The 25,289-nt window shown below is 37.3% G+C and overlaps 2 protein-coding genes across 2 annotated transcripts in view; both read left to right on the top strand.

The window, feature by feature from the left end:
* TXN (thioredoxin) overlaps window positions 1-25,289 on the top strand; it is a 335,018-nt gene that overhangs the window by 206,918 nt on the left and 102,811 nt on the right. The window lies entirely within an intron of this gene.
* Window positions 1-25,289, top strand: part of SVEP1 (sushi, von Willebrand factor type A, EGF and pentraxin domain containing 1) — a 172,632-nt gene that overhangs the window by 140,024 nt on the left and 7,319 nt on the right. Inside the window, exons 37-46 of the mRNA XM_012736740.3 lie at window positions 1,895-2,567; window positions 4,195-6,986; window positions 8,931-9,156; window positions 11,833-11,988; window positions 14,385-14,448; window positions 16,719-16,892; window positions 18,031-18,207; window positions 21,260-21,430; window positions 22,934-23,029; window positions 24,813-24,908. Of these exons, the coding sequence (XP_012592194.2) occupies window positions 1,895-2,567; window positions 4,195-6,986; window positions 8,931-9,156; window positions 11,833-11,988; window positions 14,385-14,448; window positions 16,719-16,892; window positions 18,031-18,207; window positions 21,260-21,430; window positions 22,934-23,029; window positions 24,813-24,908 (4,625 nt within the window). The remainder of the gene's footprint in view (window positions 1-1,894; window positions 2,568-4,194; window positions 6,987-8,930; window positions 9,157-11,832; window positions 11,989-14,384; window positions 14,449-16,718; window positions 16,893-18,030; window positions 18,208-21,259; window positions 21,431-22,933; window positions 23,030-24,812; window positions 24,909-25,289) is intronic.

Raw genomic sequence — 25,289 nt, 5'->3', positions numbered from 1 at the left:
ATTGTATACCTTCCTGGATCCTCTAAGATAGAAGCCATCTAAAAATTAAGTTCAGATCTTTATACAAAGAGCTGAGCTTATCCAAAGCAATGAATTGCAGCGGGCCCTAACTAGAGATTGCTCTCAGGTATTGGGGATGTCTCTGAGTATTCATTTTGAGACCACCTCTGTCCCTAGCATGACACATGACCATAGTTAGGGTGGATACATATATCTCTGCATACACTGTAATTTTTTTCTTGATCTGTTTGTATCCTACAGATTTCATAAATATTGCCAGCTAGCTTGAAGGAATCCCAACCCCTCTACAATAGCTGATCCTTTATAAAACTAAAAGGGGCCTCTAGAGAAATTTTTGGTGACTAATGACTTGAAAAACCAGAATAGAGAATACAAGAGGCTGGGAAGGGTAGGGGGAAGGGAGTATGGGGAGAGAATGGTTAAAAGATACAAAATTATAGCTAGATAGGAGGAATAAGTTCTGGTGTTCTATAGCACCGTAGTATGGCTATAATTAACAATAACATATTATATAGTTTCAAATAGCTAGAAGAAGGATGTTGAATGTTCCCAACACAAAGAAATGATAAATGTTAGAGATGATGGATATGCAAATTACCCTGATCTGATCATTATGCAAGCATTGCAACATCACTATGTGCCCTATAAATATGTATCGTTATGTGTCAGTTTAAAAACATTTTTTAAACTAATGACTTAAGAATCTTTGCTGATAGGCAGATCAAATAATTATTCTAGTGACACTGCAACACAGTTTGCACAGGACACCAAGAAGTTACGATCTATCCTGCCTCATGTTTAAAAGAGAGAGAGAGAGAGAGAGCTAGAGCAGTGCTGTGGGAAAGCTATACGTTCTGAAATCTGATAAACCAAATTCAGATCCCAACTCTGCGGCTTACAGAGCAGAAGTGTGACTTCAGGCAAGTTTCTAAGCCTGTCTGAATCACCATTCACTTTATCTTCTTAAAATAAAGAAATCAGTATGTCTAAACAGAAATAAATCAGGCACTCAACTATTTTAGTCCCCTACCCTTCATTAATATCAAAATGATGAGCTGATCAGGTGTTGGATATTCTTTTGAAACTCTCTGTCAATTTTCTATTCAGTGAGAGAGTGACAATGACAATAAGAATGACTCAAATACTAATTCTAATACTACATGACCTTATCTTTTGTTCTACCTGATTGAGAGAGCACTTGAGAGTGATTTAAGACTTTTGCAGGTCATCTATCTATCATCATATATTGGCAAATACCTTGTGCATGAAGAAAGACTGAGTCTTATTAAGCAAAATGTATTCATACTGATTGAGTAGCAGAACCATATGTAGGACACAGCTTTTCTCTAACCATGTAGGTAAAGGTTTAAGAGGCATTGGAGACTTAAATAAAAAACACTGTTTTAAAGTTCACTGAATGTAAGTATATATAACTATGAGCTACAGGTAGGCTAAATATGGCTTTGTAAGCTATAGCTTACAAACCAACGGTAAAGACTAGTGCTAAAATCAACAAACTAAAATCACCTAAAGACAGATGGAGTTCTAATTTTGAATTGAGTCAATTAGGATTATAGCTTACTCCTGATTTTTATTTTTAAAAATGTGTAATAATTATTAGAGTTCCTCAAATAGCAAAAATCTTAAATTCATTTTCCTTTCTGAACAAACAATATTAATATCAAGATGTAATTACATATCTCAGATGAAAGTCATTTGATCAATTAGTTCAACGTTCAAATAGTAAATATTTTAAAGAATAAAAGAAAGTCATTGCTGGAAAGATAAAAAAATAAAAACAAGATAAGAAAATGCAAGCACTTTTTCTCATATATTATGCTTAGTTATTGTGTCCTTCTCCCTATTCTCACAGCTATACCCTTGCTGGCCCTGACACCATTGAATGCTTGGCCAATGGCAAGTGGAGTGGAAGTAACCAGCAATGTCTGGCTGTCTCCTGTGATGAGCCCCCCCACGTGGACCACGCCTCTCCGGAAACTGCCCATCGGCTCTTTGGAGACATTGCATTCTACTACTGCTCAGATGGTTACAGCCTGGCAGACAATTCCCAGCTCCTCTGCAATGCGCAGGGCAAGTGGGTTCCCCCAGAAGGTCAGGACATGCCCCGTTGTATAGCTCATTTCTGTGAAAACCCCCCATCTGTTTCCTACAGCATCTTGGAATCTGTGAGCAAAGCGAAATTTGCAGCTGGCTCAGTTGTGAGCTTCAAATGCATGGAAGGTTTTGTGCTGAACACCTCAGCAAAGATTGAGTGTATGAGAGGTGGGCAGTGGAGCCCATCCCCCATGTCCATCCAGTGCATCCCCGTGCGGTGTGGAGAGCCACCAAGCATCACGAATGGCTATGCGAGTGGATCAAACTACAGTTTTGGAGCCATGGTGGCTTATAGCTGCAAGAAGGGGTTCTACATCAAAGGCGAGAAGAAGAGCACCTGTGAAGCCACAGGACAGTGGAGTAGCCCCATGCCTACGTGTCACCCTGTATCTTGCAATGAACCTCCTAAGGTTGAGAATGGCTTTCTGCAGGTAAGAGACTAATTTGCAAATGGTCCACGACTTTCATCACTTACCCAGACCAGACAGAAGCAGGGATTAACAGATTAATTATTGAAGAACAGAAGTGGCTGAAGTCTATAGGTAGTGAAGATTGGAGAAAAATTAATAAAGATGATTATGAATTCTTTTAATATATAATTTTCTTCATTTTACTAGCATATAGGCATTCTAAGTACTTTGTGGCAATAGCTTAGCCATAACTATGAAGTTAGAGTAAACTAGTTTTAATATAGTATTATTTTCCTTTACAGAAGTTATTTCAACATGGATGTATACTTTTTTATAGACATCAAGGGCTAAATGGGACCGAGAGAAATATATTATCATTTTTTTAAATTTTTAGACAAAATGTAGGATAGACCAACTAATATGCATTTTTTGCAATTATTTTTTGGTAGACCTAAGAGTAATTTCACCCTGATGGACAAAGAGTTAAGTCCAACCAAAACATGTCCTGCTTTCATACTAACATGTGTCTCCTCAATAAATCCATCAAGAAAACTGGAATGAGAATCTGTTCTCCCCAATCAAGGGCGATTTTAAGTAGAAAATATTCTGGTTAAACCCTTTTTAAAACCCACACATAAGTACTACCTTTTCTCCTTCATATTCAAAAACAACAATGAAACAATAGTAAAAGCCTTTTATTTAAGGCTTTCACTTAAATTTATCAGCTTTTTATGGGAAGAGGGTATAGTGTATATGTAAGGAGGCATTCTTCATTTATTAATTGAACGAATATTTCTAGAACTACTAAATGTCAGGTGTAGTTCTGATCATTAATCTAGCATTTAACAACACAAATTAGGTGTGTGATGACATTGTGCTTACATGCATGTGGGGCACTCAAGCAATATATAAACAAACAAAATGAATAATTAATTCCAAGTGCTGCTAAGTGCACTAAGGCACTGAAGCTGTGATTTACCATTATCAGTAACAAAGAATCATGATAGTCATTTTTATATTTTCATAATTAATTCATCTGCCTCTATTATATTATGTGCCTACTTGTTTGAATTTTGAGATCAGAAATCTTAATTTTTTTGCTTTAAAACATTAGAATATTAGTTTTTAATTTTCCATTCTTATGTTATAGCAACAATTTTTAAAAAGTGTGTTAAGAATAAAAACAAAACTTTGATAGTATTCTTAAGATATATCCATGAAAAATATTTATTTGCCTTTTTTATGCTCTAACATTTAAAAACACATGTGTATTTGTTTTTGTGTTTCCTTTAATAGCATTTTTTGACAGCATGATTTTTTTGAACTTAGTAACTTATAATTTTCAGTATTGCCTCATCAAATCATCAATCAATATAAAGACTATTGATCTACTAACTATGGATTCAGTACTGTGATAAACATTTCTGCAGTAGGCACTACCAAATTTTATCTTCTGTCATGTGCACTTATTTAAAAAAAAACAGAATGGAGCTATTGGAAAAAACATAAATCCTTATCTGCTTAAGTTCTAATAGATTCATTTTAACATAGGTCTTTTAGTTTAATTGCCGTTTACTGTCCAAGTATTTAGTGAATTGTATCATATGTTATACAAATTGCACTCACTTGTTTTCTCCCTATTACACAGCATACAACTGGCAGGATCTTTGAGAGTGAAGTGAGGTATCAGTGTAACCCAGGCTATAAGTCAGTTGGAAGTCCTGTATTTGTCTGCCAAGCAAATCGCCACTGGCACAGTGAATCCCCCCTGTCATGCATCCCTCTCAACTGTGGGAAACCTCCTCCCATCCAGAATGGCTTCATGAAAGGAGAAAATTTTGAAGTAGGATCCAAGGTTCAATTTTTCTGTAATGAGGGCTATGAGCTTATTGGTGATAGTTCTTGGACATGCCAGAAATCTGGCAAATGGAATAAGAAACCAAACCAGAAGTGTGTGCCTGCCAAATGCCCAGAGCCACCCCTCTTGGAAAACCAGCTGGTATTGAAGGAGTTGACTACCGAGGTGGGAGTGGTGATGTTTTCCTGCAAAGAAGGGCATGCCCTACAAGGCCCTGCCGTCCTGAAGTGCTTGCCATCCCAGCAGTGGAATGACTCTTTCCCTGTTTGTAAGATGGTACTTTGCCTGCCACCTCCCCTAATTTCCTTTGGTATGCCGGCTCCTTCTTCTGCTCTTCATTTTGGAAGTACTGTGAAGTATTCTTGTGTAGACGGGTTTTTTCTAAGAGGAGATCCCACCACCCTCTGCCAAGCTGATGGCACCTGGAGCTCTCCACTGCCAGAATGTGTTCCAGTAGAATGCCCCCAACCCGAGGAAATCCTCAACGGCATCATCGACGTGCAGGGTCTTGCCTATCTCAGCACAGCTCTCTATACCTGCAAGCCAGGCTTTGAGTTGGTGGGAAATGCCACCACCCTTTGTGGAGAAAATGGTCACTGGCTCGGAGGAAAACCAACATGTAAACCCATCAAGTGCCCGAAGCCCAAGGATATTTTGAACGGCAAATTCTCATACACAAACCTACACTACGGACAAACCGTTACATACTCTTGTGACCGAGGCTTCCGGCTTGAAGGTCCCAAAGCCTTGACCTGTTTAGAGACAGGCGATTGGGATGCGGATGCCCCGTCTTGCAATGCTATCCACTGTCACCCCCCACGGCCCATTGAAAATGGTTTCGTGGAAGGTGCGGATTACAGCTATGGCGCCATGATCATCTACAGCTGCTTCCCTGGGTTTCAGGTGGCTGGTCACGCCATGCAGACCTGTGAAGAGTCAGGGTGGTCAAGCTCCATTCCAACATGTGTTCCTATAGACTGTGGCCTCCCTCCTCACATAGATTTTGGAGATTGCACTAAAGTCAAAGATGGCCAGGGATATTTTGAGCAAGAAGATGACATGATGGAAGTTCCATATCTGACTCCTCACCCTCCTCATCATTTGGAAGCAGTGGCTAAAACCTGGGAAAATACAAAGGAGTCTCCTGCTACCCATTCGTCAAACTTTCTACATGGCACCATGGTTTCCTATACCTGTAATCCAGGATATGAACTTTTGGGGAACCCTATGCTGATCTGCCAGGAAGATGGAACTTGGAATGGCAGCGCACCTTCCTGCATTTCCATTGAATGTGACTTACCTATTGCTCCTGAAAATGGCTTTTTGCGTTTTACAGAGACTACCATGGGAAGTGCCGTGCAGTATAGCTGCAAACCGGGACACGTTCTAGTGGGATCTGACATAAGACTTTGTCTACAGAACAGAAAGTGGAGTGGTGCTTCCCCACACTGTGAAGCCATTTCGTGCAAAAAGCCAAATCCAGTCATGAATGGATCCATCAAAGGAAGCAACTACACATACCTGAGCATGTTGTACTATGAGTGTGACCCTGGGTATGTGCTAAATGGCACTGAGATGAGAACATGCCAAGAAAATAAAAATTGGGATGGGAATGAGCCAGTTTGCATTCCTGTAGACTGTGGTTCACCCCCAGTCCCAGCCAATGGCCAGGTGAAAGGAGATGAATATACATTCCAAAAGGAGATTGAATACATTTGCAATGAAGGGTTCTTGCTTGATAGAGCTGGGAGCCGTGTTTGTCTAGCCAGTGGAAGTTGGAGTGGAGCTACTCCTGACTGTGTACCTGTCAGATGTGCCACCCCACCACAAGTGGCAAATGGGGTCATGGATGGCCTGGACTACGACTTCATGAAGGAAGTGGTATTCCACTGTCAGGAGGGCTATGTGTTGCACGGCGCTCCAAAACTTACCTGTCAATCAGATGGTAACTGGGATGCAGAGGTTCCTGTCTGTAAACCTGTCAACTGTGGCCCTACTGAAGATCTTGCTCACGGCTTCCCTAATGGTTTTTCCTTTTTTCATGGGGGGCATATACAGTATCAGTGTTTTCCAGGTTATAAGCTCCATGGAAGTTCTTCGAGAAAGTGTCTCTCCAATGGCTCCTGGAGTGGCAGTCCACCTTCCTGCCTGCCTTGCAGGTGTTCCACACCAGTGATCCAATATGGAACCGTCAATGGGACAGATTTTGACTGTGGGAAGGCAGCCCGGATTCAGTGCTTCAAAGGCTTCACGCTCCTGGGATCGTCTGAAATCACCTGTGAAGCCAATGGCCAGTGGAGCTCTGGCTTTCCACACTGTGAACACGCTTCTTGTGGTTCTCTCCCAACGCTACCAAATGCATTCATCAGTGAGAGCAGCCCTTTGAAGGAAAATGTAATAACTTACAGCTGCAGGTCTGGGTATGTCATACAAGGCAGTTCAGATCTGATTTGTACAGAGAAAGGAACATGGAGCCAGCCTTACCCAGCCTGTGAGCCCCTGTCCTGTGGACCCCCACCAACTGTCGCAAATGCACTGGCAACTGGAGAGACACACACCTATGAAAGTAAAGTGAAGCTCAGGTAAGACCAAAGTTCTAAAGTCTCCAAGGGGTGCAGGCAGGAGGGTTACAAAATGAGAAGTGATAGATCAGAAATATAGCTAATTGGGAAGAGAACACCATCTCTGGACTGCTCTCCAAACACCAAAGGTGTTAACACTTGGCTTTATTCTACCCATAATTATGTAGAAATCCATTGACTGTAAAAATAAATTTATACTTTTTTCAGACTGTAGTTTCTAAAATAATTATCATGACTATCATGTTCTGTTGAACTTCATGAAACAGCAAGATCCTCTAGCTAACCTGAAAAGCTCTTGAATCAGAACGCTTTTTTTGTAAACTTAGTGATGGTAAATTTCTTTATGATTATAATTTTATGATTGTATTTGTACATGCAAGTGTTGGGGAAATAAGGCAAAAAACTGAAGAATTCAGGCCAAAAAGCACATACTTTCATTGACCAATATAAATAAGGGAACTATATATCTGAGCAAACTAAGCATTTAATGCTCAAATAGTGATTTTTGCTGGCAAGTTCCTTATCTGAAATGTATTATTAAAATAAAAGATGGAATGAATTTATGAATGGAATGAATTATGAATTTAAAATTTTTATTGGAATAAATACCCATAATGTTCAAAATTACCACAACTCTCTAAAACAGTTTAGATATGATTCACATTTCTGAATGAATTATGGATTGCCTTTCACACATTGGCATGTTCAATTTGATTAATAGCTCAACAGCTTGTCTTAAGCATTTCTGTTGTGGACATGGTAGTCTCAATTTCATATTTTCTTAATTGCAGTAACAAGTAGATCCAAGGGAGGGCCACAATGATAAGGAAGCCAAATTGTAGTGAGTCACAGACTGAGCAGAAGAAAATATATATTATTCCTTGCTTTGGAAGTACATACATTTTACAATTTCTATCTGGATGTTGGTGTGTCAGGTATCTTGAGAAGCCATAATGCCACCTGCTTCTCAACACTGCCCTGTTTTATATTCCTTGTTGTGTGTTGATGACATTATCTTTCAGATTTTTACCTGTCAAATAAACAGGTCATTCCAAGTTTGCAAAACATTTGACTCCTACCTGGCCTGGTAATTTGTGAAATTTTAAAAATGTTATCCAAGGATAAGTGTTAAATAATGTAATGGGTTCATCAAAAAGATAGTGTAGTATAGTAGTAAAAGCAGGTATGACAATGCCTTTTTAATAGTAGGTAGCAACTCAACTCTATTACTCTCTAGCTGTGTAGCTTTGAGAAAGCTATTTAATCTCTCTGGTATCAATTTCATTGTCTACAAAATAAGAATAAAGATAATAACAGCACCTATTCAAAAGGCTAACATGAAAATTTAATAGGTTAATATTTGTAGAGCGCTTAGAACAGTAACTAGAATATAAGTGCTATGTAAATGTTTGCTGAACAAATAAATGCAAATTTTAAAAATTGTAAAGGATTTTAGAACCAGGTTGACTTGAGTTTGAACACCCATACTATAGTTACATGATAAGGCCTAATAATCAAGATTAAAATAAATAGCCTTTACAGTCCTGGAACAGTGCCTGGCACAATGTAGATATTCAGTAAATATTATGTCACATTCTTCCTAACAATTGAGTCTATTTTGGACTTTGTTTAGAATTTCTTGAACTGTTAGCTATTTTAGAATAAAAATGAATTCAATAATGATATTATCCGCAAGAAAGGTAAATAACAATACTTGAACTTTGAACTTAGCTAATCTTTCATGTGGATAACTAACGATTGATCTGGTTATCATTGTTATACTGGTGTTTTTGCATGGAATGGCATCTACCTGACATTTGAATCATATTTAATATATTGCATAAAATGTCTACTGAGCCTTCTAACAGCTTCTTAAATCCAAGAATAGTTCAGGAACTGTATTTTACTTTCTTTAAGGTACTCATTTTTGCATTTCCATTGCAGATGTCTGGAAGGTTATACGATGGACACAGATATAGACACATTCACCTGCCAGAAAGATGGCCGTTGGTTCCCTGAGAGAATCTCCTGCAGTCCTAAAAAATGTCCTCTTCCGGGAAACATAACGCATATACTTGTTCATGGGGACAATTTCAGTGTGAATAAGCAAGTTTCTTTGTCATGTGCAGAAGGTTATACCTATGAGGGAGTTAACATATCAACATGTCAGGTAAGATTGTCTTAATTAGAAGGTATAACTCCTATATATACATATCTTGCCAGGCAAGCAGTATCTTGCTGTCCTAAGATGAAAAAAAATACCTCAAATTTTTGCTCATGTCAAATGATTTGAGAAATTTTCTGGTAGAAATATAATAAAATATATCTTTCTTTACAATATTCCCATTTTTAAACTAAGAAAGTGCCAGAAGCAGACAGAAAATTGGAGTGGAATCCTGCCTCTGTTACTTAGTACTTGTGTGACTTTCAGAAACTTATGTAAAATTTCTGAGCTTCATATTCCTTATTTGAAAAAAAATGTGTATACAAATACATATTTTGTATTGCTGGTGTGAGAAACTAGATGAATAATGGAGGAAGTGCCTGCTTTGGCAACCTTTGATCTCTCCACAAAAATGAGAAACATATTTTGCATAGCCTATGGCTGATTTCTACACACAGACACTCTACAATGCATAGGATTTATGGTTAATGTATCATGCACATCTTGTTATAGATATTTGAACATTTTACCTAACTTTGGCACTTTCTCAGTTTAAATATGGGAATCAGCACCATAGATAGCAGACCTCCCTAGCACATCCCTTCTCCTAGATTCCATAAGATATACCAGAGAAAGAAAATTAAAAAGCGTCATTGCTACACTCTCGCTGGAGTTGGGGAAGAACCCTATAAAGGGAGGAATGTGGCATGGTACAGAAATGACTTTTATCTTAAGCATATTTCTGCATTCAATATTAATTAATATTGAAATATTTACAGGTTCTGTGACCTTATCTCCCGCCTGCTTGTTTTCTTTATTTGTATATCTGTGATAATTGAAAGGATTAAATTATTTAATGTTTATACAATGTCTCTTACTTGCCTAACATATAGTAGGGACTCAAGAACTATTTCCTTCTCCTTTCAAATTTCCATTTATAAATCAGGCATACTCAGAGACTGGTTAATGCCAAACCTAAAAGCAGACTCATCACAGGGTACAAGTCAGAAGATTGCCAAAGTTACCGTGCTCTCAAAATTTGTAGAGTTCCAGATGGTCCCTTTTACATTTAGAGCTGAAAAAAGTTCCAGGAAAAACTTTTTCTAAGACCCTGAGCTGCCTGAACCAGAGTTCCAATCTGATTAAGGGTATCAAATTGATGCTCTCCATGCTGGGTGTGTGGACAATTAGGTGGTCCTCCACAACCCCTGCAGGAACCTGTGATACTAGGGACTAAGCCCTTTTATTCCTGAGTCAATGGGTTTATTTTTGACAGCCCTCATTACTTTCTCCACATACTCTCTCCTTTGCTTTAGTTTTGGTTTGATTTTTTTGGTCCAAAAGGTAGAATAGACTCTAAGTGTTTAAATACATGAACTATGTAAAACTGTATATGTACCTAGAAATATTTTATCATAATGTAACAAAATTATTCTATAGTTCATGGAATGACTAACTGGATGAGGAGATCAATAAAAATTTTGAAAAATGAATATTGAAGGAGAACCAGTCCCTCCCAAAATTAAGACATATTACAGAATTACACAACTTTTATCAGCACAGTATTCATGTAAAATTAGGTAGAAGGAAAAATGAATGGAACAGAAGAAATTAGTCCAAAGTATTAATAGATTCTGATAAAGAAATCATCACAAGACTCTAGATTCTGATATAGGAATCATCACTAATCAATTAGTCTGATACAATTAAGTTACCACTGTGTAAAAATCAAAATAACCAAAATAAATTCCGGACATATTAAAAAATGTAGCTTTATAAAGTTACTAGTAATACCCAGAACAATTTATGTAACAAAAATATTTATTGAAGCATTATTTACAGTATTAAATAATGTATATAAACACAATTTATATACATTAAGGAAATGGTTGGTTGTGATGTAAGCATGTATGCAAAATTACGTTTGGCTCATATGTAGAATAAAAGGTTTAGCCTCAAATCCTGTTTTAAGCTGTTATCCAACTCATACTATTTCCTCAAAGAAAACAGGAAAATTTTAGCAATAGAATAACAATCTTCAAGAAATACATCCATGTGTACCTCACTTTGCTCACTATAAGGCTGAAAAACGTTAACTCTAACTGTGGTGGTGAAAACAAATAAATATTAATATAGTACATATAATATTTATCCATATATTTATACACACTTTTATATTACATGACCCCTTTAAAAATATATGATACAATATTTTCAAGTATTCATGTTGAAATGGAGAAAATGAAGCTCATCTTTTTAAGCTTTGAGTAGTATGTCTGAATTTTGCTGTTTCTCATAAACTTTAAAATGTGGAATCATGTGAAATATAAGGGTAAAATGGTATAAGTCATGGAATATTTGTGTCAAACTTCCAGGCATCATGCATTATAATGAAAACATCCTTCTTAGTGGTCTTGATTTTTAATAGATTCCATTAGAAAGAAAATTCCAGGTTTGTGGGCTTAAGAAATCTGCAGAGTTGTCTAGTGGTGACTATTAAGGCCTTCTAATAATTGTGTGTCTTTTAAGGCTACAGATAATAAATGGCAAAAGTTAAGATCCAACTCTAGGTCCTTTTGACTATCATTTTGGGGATTATTCTGCGATATAACCAATGTTTGCAAACTTCTTCATTCATATACATTAAAGCCTAAATGTAGTTTATAATTTGTTGTCACTCAGCTTGATGGTACCTGGGAGCCACTATTTTCAGATGAATCCTGCAGTCCAGTTTCCTGTGGGAAACCTGAAAGTCCAGAACATGGATTTGTGATAGGCAGTGAATATAGCTTTGAAAGCACAATTATTTATCAGTGTGAACCTGGCTATGAATTAGAGGTAAGTGAACAAATTGTCTCACTAGAATTAATTTTCATTTTTTTCTGATATACTTGTGAATACTTTTAGTATTAGCACAACCTTGTTTCACTGATTTTGGTCATAGAAGATTCTATTACACTTTGTTGCCTTATATGCTCACATTTTCTAAGAAATATTTAAGGTGACTTATAATTTTAAAAAGCAAAATAAGCCCCGAATTATGAAATCAAAGCCATGAAAAGGAAAAGGAAGTAGTAGGTTTGAGACCACAGGACAGAAACTGTTACTCCAATTGACCACATAAGCCTGTGTTTAGGCTTGCTGGTGATCAGACTCTGCCACAGGGAAGTCACCTGTCACCATGGGGAGGTGACCACAAGGATTTAGATGTGCAAAGCCAGGATTCCCTCAAGCAATGATCTCATATACTTTGGCATTGAGACACCAAGTTCCCATATGGCAGATCTGGCCTGAAAAATCCTCACAGAAGTTCCAACCAAATACCAGCTTCCTTCTTTTGTGATATTAAAGCTCCATCAGCATTACCCAGGACTCCTTATTTATCTCTATTTATGGTAGTCAGAGGGCTGCCATCAGTTTTGCTGAAAGCATCATAATGTCCCCAAACTTGAAATTTAAGAGGTCTGTTTTACATTAGGTAATGTTGTCATTTGGTTTTTCAGAAACTCTTCTTTTTTATTTTTATTGTTATGGTGGTATTTACATATACGTTTTGCAGAAGTATTCATTGCCAGTTATCTGTTAAATTTGTGTAGCATAGCCCATTATTTTCTGACCATGAAGTAAAGGAGTTATCATAATAAGATAGGTATACAAAAGCTGGGATGAGGATTTTATGGATCTTGTTTTGTTACCTCAAAAAGTTTAAAAAAAAGAAAAAGGAAGGATGATAACGTAACAGTTGATTGCAACTAGAGAGTTTTCCTGTTTTTGAAATCTAGTTGTTCTTCATGTGAGAGTACTAATCTTGCAATTTAATAAGAAGAAAAGTAGTATAAAATTATGAACAAATTTATGAACAAATATACAGCAAACTGTTAGATTATTTAATTTGAGAAAGTAGATAATTTACCTTAAATTTTTTGGAAATATTTTGGGGTTAACCATAAAATTGAGAGAGGTACAATAGCAGTAGCTCTCGCTCCAAGTTACATGTAAGAATCACCTGAGAAACTTTTCTAAACTGCTGATGTCCAGTTTCTTGGAGAATTCCAGGTCTGGGGCAAGAAATGTAGAAGATTGCCTAGAAACTCTTGCCCCATGAGAAAGCAGAGAACCTATCAAAGACTACATGACAAAAGGACTAAAAAAAAAAAAATTTACTAAAGCCCACTGAAGGACAAATCAAAAGAAAAACTCAAAAAAGGGATAATGTTATAAAATCATGGCTAATGAACAATAAAATGATTGTTATGATTCTAAAGCTTAACACAAACATCTAAGCTACTTGTTGAAAAATTAGATACATTAGATCAAAATTAATCCTAACCTGGATCTAAAACTCCAATTTAATTCATCAAAAACAAAATCAGTAAAGTAGCAAAGAGAGAAAAAAAGAAGGAAAAGCATGATAAAGTTTGCAACTTACTAAGGAGGAAGCAAACAGATAATGTTTGATTTTTTAAGTCAATAGTCACTGACAGTTCGAGACCAGACTGAGCAAGAACGAGAACACGTTTCTACAAAAAGTAGACAAATTAGCTGGGTGTGGTGTCACACACCTGTAGTCCCAGCTACTCAGGAGGCTGAGGCAGGACGATCGCTTGAGCCCAGGAGTTTGAGGTTGCAGTGAGCTATGAGGACACCACTGCACTCTAGCCTGAGTGACAGCGTAAGACTCTATCTCAAAAAGAAAAAATTGACTGATAATTTATTTTAGTTTTTATTAGAATAAAAATTGACATAGAACAGAATGTCTATTCAAATCATTGGAGAATAGAGAACAAAGAAAAAATAGTACTGAGAAAATGCTAAACTCTTGACTAAAATTAACTACTTGAGTACAGTCCATTCTGGAAGTACCCAAATAAGTAGTTAGTTGGTTAGAGAGCTGGTCTTAAAGATTTGTCATCTACTTCCTCAAAATTAATAAAAAACAATTCACAAATTATAAAAGTATATTTTCCTATGCATGCATATGTATATAGGAATAGGAAAAGCACAGCAAATGTTAACAATGTTTATCTCTGGTTGAAAAATCCTGGAAAACTTTCTATTTTCCAATCTTTCTGAATACACATTACTTTCTGAATAAGAAGAAAATAATGAATACGTGCTTTTTAGAAATATTTAATTTTATAGAATTATTTGCTTGGCAAGTCAGGACATTGCCTTATTATCTTTCTATTATAGAGTTATGACCTTCTCAATGATTTTTCTCCATTGATTCACAGGGGAATAGGGAACGTGTCTGTCAGAAGAATAGACGGTGGAGTGGAGAGGTAGCAACTTGTAAAAGTAAGTTAAATGAGACTTAGCATCCCTGAAAATGACACCAGGGACACAAAATAACTGTGTTGCTACATTTTGTTTATAGATCAGTTTTGTCATTTAAAAAAAATTTTTTTTCAACCAACTTCATAAACTCTATGAGAACATTTAATGGGCTTTTTCTCAAGGGCGGCAAACCAATAAAAAGGTCAAAAACTGTATTACAGATTAATGATTAAACTGGAATACAGCACAAGATTACTGACTCTGGAATGGCAAACATTTTGTTTATGAACTAGTTAATTATTGAATTTATTTGCATTTGGGGGGTTTATCCCCAAATAATTATAAATTAGAAGGCTTAGAGCTATTGGGTTTTGGTGACAGTACCGACTAATACTGGCATCTTTTTTAAGCACTGTTGATCCATCGGGTCAAATAAGTGATTATTCACATTTTGCATGGAATTTTACGTTAACTCATTTTATGAGAACAGCCAAGTTTACTTGGCAACCTGTGGGCTAATTCACATGGATCTTGTTTGAAATGGAGAATCTCAGGCCTCCTCCCAATCCTGCAAAATCAAAATTTGCATTTTAACAAGATTCCTGGATGATTCTCAGCATGTATCAGTTTGAGAAGCATCAGTTAAGCCTTTGGTTTTTAGCCTTCAGCACTTCTGACTATCCCAGAAAACTTTGAAAAGTGCCAAGTCTGCCCCCTGTAGCATCTAAATCAGAATCTCTGAGAATGGAACCCAGTATCAATAACTTTCTAAAGCTCCCCCTGTGATTTCAAAGTATGACCAAGGTTAAGATCCTTAGTCCCAGTGCATGTAAGACTCATCAGCCTAAAAGAAGCCCAGAGAAGTCCATTAGCATCTAATCCAGGGACTCTCAACTGTGAATGAGCATTAGAATCATTTGGGGAGCTTTTAATAGAATAGAAAAATGTAGGCCTCCATATAGAGATTCAGGCTCACTTGGTCCGGGATAGGCCATAAAAGCTTCCCAGGGATTCTAACATACAACTGAAATTGAGAACCACTAGTCTAGAACCACCTTCTCTGCCTTCACAAAAATTGTGAAATTAAGACTCAAGCTTATTTATGAGATTCTAGAAAAGGTGATTCTGCTTTTCTCTTAGCACATTCGTGTTAAAAAATATTTCTTATAATGAGGCAATATCATTTTTTATAACTATACTATAACACCCATCAGTTTATGAAGTTTGCATCTCTCTTGAAAGCCACGTAAAATGTCCCCCATTCTAATTTCTCCTAAGCTCATGGGTCCCTGTTCTTTATACTTTCCTATTATATTTTACCTTCTGATAATTTTATATTCTATCTCTTCTTTACAAGTAGTGTGACCTTAACCAAATTATTTAACTTCTCTGAGCCTCATTTTTCTCCAACTATTAAAGGAGATAATCTCGGAGTTGCTATAACTAAGGCTGCCAGATGTAAAAGAAATGAAAGTATAAGACACTCAGTTAAATTTAAATTTCAGATAAAAAATAATGTAAATATGTCCCATGTAATATTGGAGACCTACTAAAAATGTATTTGTTATATATCTGATACTCAAATTTAACTGGGTATTCTGTATTTTTATCTGAGCCTACAACCTGAGTGTTGTTAAGAAATAAATTTGGTGTTGTATGGAAAGTTCTAGCCATTTGAGGCAACTTTAAAAGTGAGATTCTTTTATTTTACCCACCTGGTTATCCATACTCCCTCCCCCCAGCGTTATTAATAATATACGTAAAGACATGGCCGGGCACGGTGGCTCACGCCTGTAATCCTAGCTCTCTGGGAGGCTGAGGTGGGCTGATCGTTTGAGGTCAGGAGTTCAAAACCAACCTGAGCAAGAGCGAGACCCAGTCTCTACTATAAATAGAAAGAAATTAATTGGCCAACTAATATATATGTAGAAAAAAAATTAGCCAGGTATGGTCATACATGCCTGTAGTCCTCAGGAGGGTGAGGCAGGAGGATTGCTTGAGCCCAGGAGTTTGAGGTTGCTGTGAGCTAGGCTGACGTCATGGCACTCACTCTAGCCTGGGCAACAAAGTGAGACTCTGTCTCAAAATAATAATAACAATAATATACGTAAAGACACCTGGAGTATTACCTGCATGTATTAATCCAGTATTTATGCATGCTATTTTTCCCCATTAGTGAGTAGGCTATAACTTTTTATAAACTGCAAGGAGATACCTTTGGCAACTGTAGCAAAAAAAAAAGGAAAGAGGATTCAGACAAGCATTTAATACAAGGCTTTTATTCTTTCTAGAGACCAGGTGTGAAGCTCCACTTGAGTTTGTGAACGGAAAGGCTGACATTGAAAACACGACCACTGGCCCCAGCGTGGTATATTCCTGCAACAGAGGATACAGCCTGGAAGGGCTGTCGCAGGCGCACTGCACAGAAAATGGAACTTGGAGCCACCCAGTTCCTCTCTGCAAACGTGTGTGTTGATTTTAGGAGGGGTTTTCATCAGATTCGGTTTCATGATTAGTTTCTCATCTAAAACAGAGGAAACTCCACTGATGAGGGAGATTGGCCCAGAGAAAACAATTCACAAGACTGAATTCTATGGGGTATTTTAAAAATCTACTTGTGTTATCTAAGTCCTATCTGAGAAGTAACTTTTATCAGATTCTCAGGATGATTACAAGTTCAACGCACTAAGAGAAAATGCAACTTAATGAAAAAAAAATTGACGTAAATATATAATTAATTCTACCGGGGATAGGAAATAAGTGAGGAAAGAAAATACATTCAAGTGTGATGTTAATATAATAAAATATATACAAATATAGTAAATAAAGGTAATTAGTTATAACCACTTGAATGAAAATAATATGCACAGGCTAAGTTGAGAGAGCTCTGGTGCAATAACGGTGGAAGCCTACCTCACTCAAAGACTTCTTTTGTATCCATTTAAAATCAGAAAAACTAAAATTGCTGGAATATGTGTTGATATGTATCACTCACTTGCACTAAGCAAATGTAGCACCATCATTTACTGTATTTCCTTCAAACCTATAAAAAAGTGGATCCATCTTTATTAATAATAATTACAAACTCCACAATTTCAGTTCTGTTATCCTGCTCATCGTGGTGTGGCTCTAAAGTCATATTCAACTCATGTAGGAATGTCTGATGATTCTCTTACTCCATCCTTCTGAGGATGTTCAATAAAAGAAAATAAAGTGACAGTGAGCAGTATTTATTCTGCTTTCTTAATATTCTTCAAATATTAAGGGAATATTTAATATACCCCTTGAGTTCCGGCATGTTTTTTGTTTCCCCAGTGCTGGAATATTATCTGTGGTCCATAATTTCAGACAACTACATAATTTACCATCTTAGATTTTTAGGACCTCGCCTTAGTGGTGAAATAACTTGATGTTTTCTGATCTTATCTGATGGCATCTTTATAAATAATTTCATGTGGGTGCAAAACAAGTCTGTGTTTAATGTTTGAAGTTCTGTGTCTTTAAACCTCATGTTATCATCATTGAGAACCATCTCCTATAGGACTCCTACTTTGCCTTCAAAAGAACAAATTCTCAGTAAGCATTTTCTTTCCTTTTTAACAGCAAATCCATGCCCTGTTCCTTTTGTGATCCCTGAGAATGCTCTGCTGTCTGAAAAGGAGTTTTATGTTGATCAGAATGTGTCTATCAAGTGCAGGGAAGGCTTCCTGCTCCAGGGCCAAGGCATCATTACCTGCAACCCTGATGAGACGTGGACGCAGACAAGCGCCAAATGCGAAAGTAAGTCAACAGGTGGAGGCTATTGAATTCCATTAGTGTGAAATGTATTCCCATCTTTGTGAGGTTATTTTCAATCAAGTAGCGCAGTTGTAGATAATTTAGATCTCTGTGCTATCATAGTTACCATCTTATGGATTAATATCTGAAATTAAAAAAAAAAAATCTTTGATTTCCAAACATTAAAAAAACAACTGTCCAGAACTAAGCTAAAACCTACCTGACCAGGGTTCGTTGAACAGATTTTCAAAATGTACTCTTCTAAGAATGAACAAGATATTAAATTTAAAATACATATTTTTCTTCATACTGTGAAAGTCCCCAAATTTTCCTTAAATAGGCTATCCTTAAATAGGCTTGGCAAAACAAAGATTATGCCACAGTGGTTCTCAACTTGAACCTGCATCGGAACCACCTAAAGAGCTTGTCAAAACACAGATTGCTGGGGTCACCTTCCGAGTTTCTGATTAAGTGGTCTGGAGCAAGGCCTGAGAATGTGCATTTCTAACAAATTCCCAGGGGTTGATGATGAGAATACTACTGTTCCAGAAATTACAATGTGAGAACCACTGTGCTAGCACCATGTTGCTGCACCCAGGCAGACTGGCAGCATCTCTTGCTCCCTTGTGATAACTCTTAACATCTGTTAACACGCACTTTCTACTTCCATTTAAAACATCCCCCTGCTCACCATCCTGCCCTCTGGGCTCCTTTGTTGTCCAAGCAGCTCCTTCCATAGCAGTCAATTAAAATATTCATTGAATTTAACCAGCTGCAATGCACTGAGCTGCATAGCAGGGGAATATATTATGCCAGCAATGGTCCCCCTCTTCAGAACACTTGCACTCCAATTAATGAAATAAGAAATATTCATGTGAAGGCTGTTAGGATGCTGGAATCAGAGAAGACTTGGATTTGAATTCTATCCTCAAAATTTTTATCTCTAAACTTATGCTAGTGCCTTAACTTCTCTGAGTCTTAGGGCTGTCATTTGTTAATAGCCCCAAATAATACCTGTCTTATAGGTATTATAGGTAAATTAACTGGTTTGTTTCGAAGAATAAATGAATTGGTGTATATTATCAGTATCTCCTAATAGAAAGAGATACAAAATAGCCCAAGTCCATGAACGTTCAGCCAGCAGCCTACTGCAGCATTAGAATGTTGATTTTACTCCAGGTAAGTGTGTACTATATGCTTTTAAGCTGGGATTTGGGTCCCAAATGCCTATGAAGTCTACACCTAGTGAAACAGGAAGAAGTATATGTAGGCTGGAAGTTTATCTTTGATCCTCTAATCTGTTAATAGTTTAAGCCACTAGCCTGAAAGAAAGCAGGTCAAGTGGCTTTAGTCTATCCATCTATCCTCACCTTGACCTTAGCTCCCTGAGACTTACCACTCAAGCCACTGGGAGAAAGAGCAAGGAGAGATGTGCACTTACTAAAAATGCACTTTCTACACATGCTTAATTATTCCTCAATGTTCTTGAGAGGGTGAGGGTTTGCCTTGGAGAGGAGACATTTCCGCATTGTTATCTGCAATCATCTTTTGCATTTTGTTAGACAGGAAATCTTACGCTTAGAACAAAATCTCCTTCTTTCACATGAGCAGCAACCTTCCTCATTCTTTTCGCCTAGTCTTAATATTTATTCCTATAAATCAGTGATTAAAAAATAGTGTACTTGAGAATCACCCAGGGAGAGTACGTGAGATGCAGAGTCATAAGCCAAAAACCCCAGAAATGTGCATGTTTAGTAAGAACTCCAGGTGATCCTCACATAAGTGATCTAAAATCCATGCTTTGATAACCACTGCCATAAACCATCAGCTCACCATGATCTTTCCACATGCTGTTGCCACATCCTGAAAGCTCTTTCCCTCTGATCCACTCAAGCTTTATAGCCTAATCCAAATGCCACTTTCACTGCAGTTCATATCCTGACAATCCTAAGCATAATTAGTTCACATCAATGTTTCTACAGTATGGTATCCTTGCCTCTACTGCAGATCAGTTTAGGTCGTCTTGCAGCATTTGTCTTCCCCTATTTGTCTGAGCAAAAGGATAGCATTTTCTTCATTAATTTCTTTCTAGTTTCTGATACATAGTAGATATATTGCCCACTTTATTAGGGAAAGAAAATTTAGAAAGGTCATACAAATTGATATTCTCTTCTAACGAGTTTTTAATAGGATTATGACAGCAAAGTGACCTTCTAGAAGCCAGTTCATAAAGACTCTTCATCCAAAGTTTGGACTTACACAAACTAGATACTGATTAGAATCCTGACTCCAATCCCAGAGCTGCCATGTGATCCATCCCAGAATAATTTTAGTTATTTTACGGTTTCTTGAAAAATTCTCTAAGCAATATTAGTTATAAAAAATTATTTAAATATACAGCCCTTTCAAAGGAGAGGATTGTCATTCAATCTAAGACAGATTGCAAAAGTAGAAAGTCATTGCTTCACATTATCGAAAAGAGGGAAACTAATGTGAACACTTGAATTTCATAAACCTCATCAAGTTGTATACATCGAGTATCTATAGGCTAGCGACAATATTCATTCATTGACATTTTTCAAGTATGTATCAAGATCCCATTGCATACCAGGCACTGTTCTAGGCATGAATAAACCAGTCTCAATGCAATATGCAGTACTGCAGTTAATGGGTTTTACTCTGAAACAGTAAACTACAATCATCATGCTTTTTCTCTGCTAACTTAATAAGCACCTGATATTGAAGTTCTCTTGCAACCACCTATTTGGCAAGATACAAGAGCTCATTCTTGGTTTCCTAGAGACATCTTTCTTCGAGTTTAAAATACCTTAGCTTCATCATTTGAATCAGAACACACAAAAAATCTTTTATCTTGGACATCTAATTTTTCCAAACAGCAGTAGATTATTCTTTTCGTTCCTAGCATTCCAGATATTATATAGGTGAAAATGTTTCCTGTATGTATTTTATCTTTGCTCTTTAATTCAGTCTTAGAGATGAGACTGTGAGTCTGGGTTAGTAGCACAGGCTTCATTGTTGTTTTGTTTTCCTGTAGAAATTTCATGTGGTCCCCCCACCCATGTAGAAAATGCAATTGCTCGAGGCATACATTATCAATATGGGGACATGATCACCTACTCATGTTATAGTGGATACATGTTGGAGGGTTCCCTACGGAGTGTTTGCCTAGGAAATGGAACATGGACATCACCTCCTATTTGCAGAGGTAAGGAAATATTTGAATGGTTATTTCTTAGTGAAGCTGCAAAGAAATGTGTATGGAAGTCTGGTAGGGTCAACAATTAATATGCATGCTACTTTTTTTTCCTTAGCTTTAAATTTTCTATTAACAGCTGTGTCATTTTTCTTAACTCTATGGTTTGAGTTTTGCAAGTGTGCATATAGAACTCTTAGGTTCTGTGCTTGAAATTCTACAAAATGGAAAGAGGTAATGAGGCATCCTAGTATGTCCTTCTAAAACTTATCTTTTCTAATAAAATATGATTTTTTATAAATCATAATAATTATTTAGCTCGTTCTACAAATATTTGCTGAAAGTCGAGAACTATGCTAGTACACAAGACATAACCAAGGAACTAAAAGAATAATCAAGTTGTTGGATGACTTGTCCACATGGACAGTGTTCAGATTGGGATTTGGGTTGAAAAGACTAAAGTCTTTAATGACTTGTGGAGACAGGGGGAATTAAGGAAGTCAGTGGACAAATGGCATGAGTCTCAAAAGAAGCAGAGAAAGGGGTTAATTGTCTGGTGGTGACATGAGTAATGGTAGCACCAAGACATGCAATGTAATAGAATGTACACCCCTTCTCTTGAGAGGGCTCTGAGGTGGGGATCCTCAAGGAATATCCTGGGTTTCACTTAAAGTCTGAAGTAAAATGAGTGTTGGGTGTTTGATATGGAAACACCTACATGTCTGTCAATAGAAAATGGATAAAGAAAATGTTGTGTGTGTGTGTGTATACATATATATTATAACGGAATATTATTCAGCCTTAAAAAAGAAACATCCTCCCATTTGCAGTGTCATGGATGAACCTGGAGGACATTATGCCTTGTGAAATAAGCCAGGCACAGAAAGATAAATGCTGCTTGACCCCACTGTTATGTGGGATCTGAAATAGTCAAACTCATAGAGGCAGAGAGTAGAACGGTGATTCCCAGAGGGCGGAGGGGATGGGAGATGTTAGTCAAAGGGTGAACGTTTCAGTTGTGCAGGATGAATAATTTCTGGAGTTCTAATGTGCAGCAATGTGACTATAGTTAACATTACTGTATTATATATTTGAAATTTGCTGAAAGGATAAATCTAAGTGTTCTCACCACAAAAATAAAAAGAGAGAGAGAGAGAGAGAGAGAGGAAAAGAAATGGTAACTATGTGAGGTGATGAATACAGTAATTATCTTCAGTGTGGTGATTATTTCATAGTTTATACATATATCAAAACATTAAGCTGTAAACCTTAAATATATACAATCTTTGATTGTCTGTTATACATCAACAAAGCTACCTGCAATGATAGCAGCCAATAAAATGCTAAGTACCCTTTTCCATATATTGAAATTTCCTCTTGAGATTCAATTTTTTTTTCTCTTCCTTGAAGCTTGAGGAAAGGAAGTATTATAAAATGTAAATGAGCAATCCTATTTTCTAGCTACCACCCTTCTGTTATTCCCTAGATTTACAACCTATCCTGCTTCTTTTCCAGCTGTCTGTCGATTCCCATGTCAGAATGGGGGCATCTGCCAACGCCCAAATGCTTGCTCTTGTCCAGACGGCTGGATGGGGCGCCTCTGTGAAGAACGTGAGTCTATCCTCAAATCTTACTTTGAGTCCTGGACAGTTTGCCTGGAAGCTCCCAACTTAGGGGCATTACTAAGAACTGGCTTTACTGTTGGGAGGAATTCATTTGCTTAAATCCTTATAGCAGACCAGACAGAGCATATAGGGCTGCTCTGAATGTGTCAATAAGTTGCAGAAGATCTAGAATATTAGTGACATTGAAAATATAGTTATCAAAATCCATCTAAAGTCATCTTTATATGCCTCCTGGCAAGAGTCTTCTTGGGAAAGAGCTTGTTCTAAAGTCTCCCAGCCTTCCTCTTTCCTATCTCAGGTCTACTATGTATCATGCCAGCCATTGCTGCAGTTGACATAAATGTATGGCATGGCAAAACATTGTACTTTGCAGGTAATACTTGCAGCCCACCATTCGCTCTTTGTCATTAAAATAGTATACTAATTCAAAAAATAAGGAAGGTTGGCAGTCCTATATTTATCTATACAATGCTTGATAAATTAATGTAGAATTTTGATTCACATAGAAATATGTTTGAATCTAAACTTCCAGGGGAGCATAAATAAGTGGTTTTAAATGTTTTTTAAATATCTAAACTGCACTTTGTTTCAATATCTTAAAAATTATATGAGGATAAAATGTTTTCATGTTTCATTGGGAGTGGTATATATAAACCTTTAAGAGTCATTAATGTGATGGCTACTGGCCAATACCAGTTCTTTCTAAAGGCCAGGCATTCCATAAGAGACTCAAATGTGACTTGTTCATTTAATCTATAAAGGAAAACATATGATGGAAATAAATTTAGGCTGCTGACAACTCGCCAAAGCAAATATTATCATAGTGATTAAAAAAGAAGATAAATCACATTTTTCCTTCCACTTCTCCCCAGTCATCCCTTTTCATTTAAGGGTCCCAGGCTTAACCTGCTATACTGTCAACAGTCCAAAGGCTCAGAGAACATTTACTCTGGGGTACCCCAGTGACAGGCCTGGTTTAGCTGGCCTTGCTAGCCTGGCTCGCTGAGCATACGCCTGCCTTCCTGTGTTAAACCAGGGATTCTCAAACTTTAAGATATGCACACAAACCATCTGGGAGATCAGTAGATTCGAGTGGGACCTGAGATTCTACATTCCTAATCAATGCCAATGCCGAGACAATTGGTTAGAGAACCTGATTTGGAGGAGCAAGGCAACAGGCAATCTCATGCCTTTTAAATAGATTATGCCTCTTTAAAGAGTTCAGTGACTTCTAGAAAGAGGAATGATTACTGTGGAGGGCATAGGGGTGGCCTCATTCAGTCACCATCAGGCCTCAGCTCCTAGGAAATAAAGGGTGAGTTGTCCCATTACTACTGAAATGTCACAAACACTAGCTACAGTATAGCCCATCTGATTCCCATTCTCACATTTAGGTCAAGAAAAGAAGTAAACCTCAAAGCAAGCCAGAGCCCTTTACATAATGTGTAATGGAAATTTGAACCGATAATAAATGGAGATCCTTCTGCTTATTTTGTGAAGAGCTAAAGCAAAGCACTTAGCAGACATTGATTACACTGTGTCCTCACCAAAAGTGCATTTGGCATTAGAGTCATTATGTCTGGCTAAGGATCCAGACTTCCTTTCCCGACTGTGTTTTCCCAGCGATACTCATTAATGAGCAGAACACATACGGGAAGATGATCTAGTGGGGCATGCAAGGTTTCACTCCTCCTGGAAAATGTTTTCTGAGCACTAGAACCTATCTGAGCATGTGTATTCTGATCAAATCCTTTTCAATTCCCTTTTAGCAATATGCATTCTTCCCTGTCTGAACGGTGGCCGCTGCGTGGCACCTTATCAGTGTGACTGCCCACCTGGCTGGACGGGGTCCCGCTGTCACACAGGTAGGCTTCCTTCCATGCTTTGTTTCTTGAGGGCTTGGCCCTATGAAGCCCCAGAGGACGTTGACAAATGTGACCCAGACTCAGAAGTGGGAGCAAAACAACAGGGTACCCACAGTTCTCAAGAAATCCTCAAAATCGTCCCTTGCATGGTGTCTCACTGAACTGTATCTCTGCCTGAGAAATACCTTTCAGGGTCATGTGCCGAAGAATAGCATCAACATCGACTCAATTGTCTGCCTTCTTCATGTCATCTTCTCTATTTTGCAGAACGTAGAGAAGACATTATGCAGAGGTTCAGAATATTTATTTTAATCTGTAGAAAGCTAAAGTACTAAATTCATGGTTACCATTTAGAAAAAAGCAAGATTATAAATAAATACA

The sequence above is a fragment of the Microcebus murinus genome, chromosome 12, assembly GCF_040939455.1.
Source record: "Microcebus murinus isolate Inina chromosome 12, M.murinus_Inina_mat1.0, whole genome shotgun sequence".
NCBI classification, from domain to species: domain Eukaryota; kingdom Metazoa; phylum Chordata; class Mammalia; order Primates; family Cheirogaleidae; genus Microcebus; species Microcebus murinus.
This window is presented reverse-complemented; position numbering and strand designations above follow the sequence as displayed.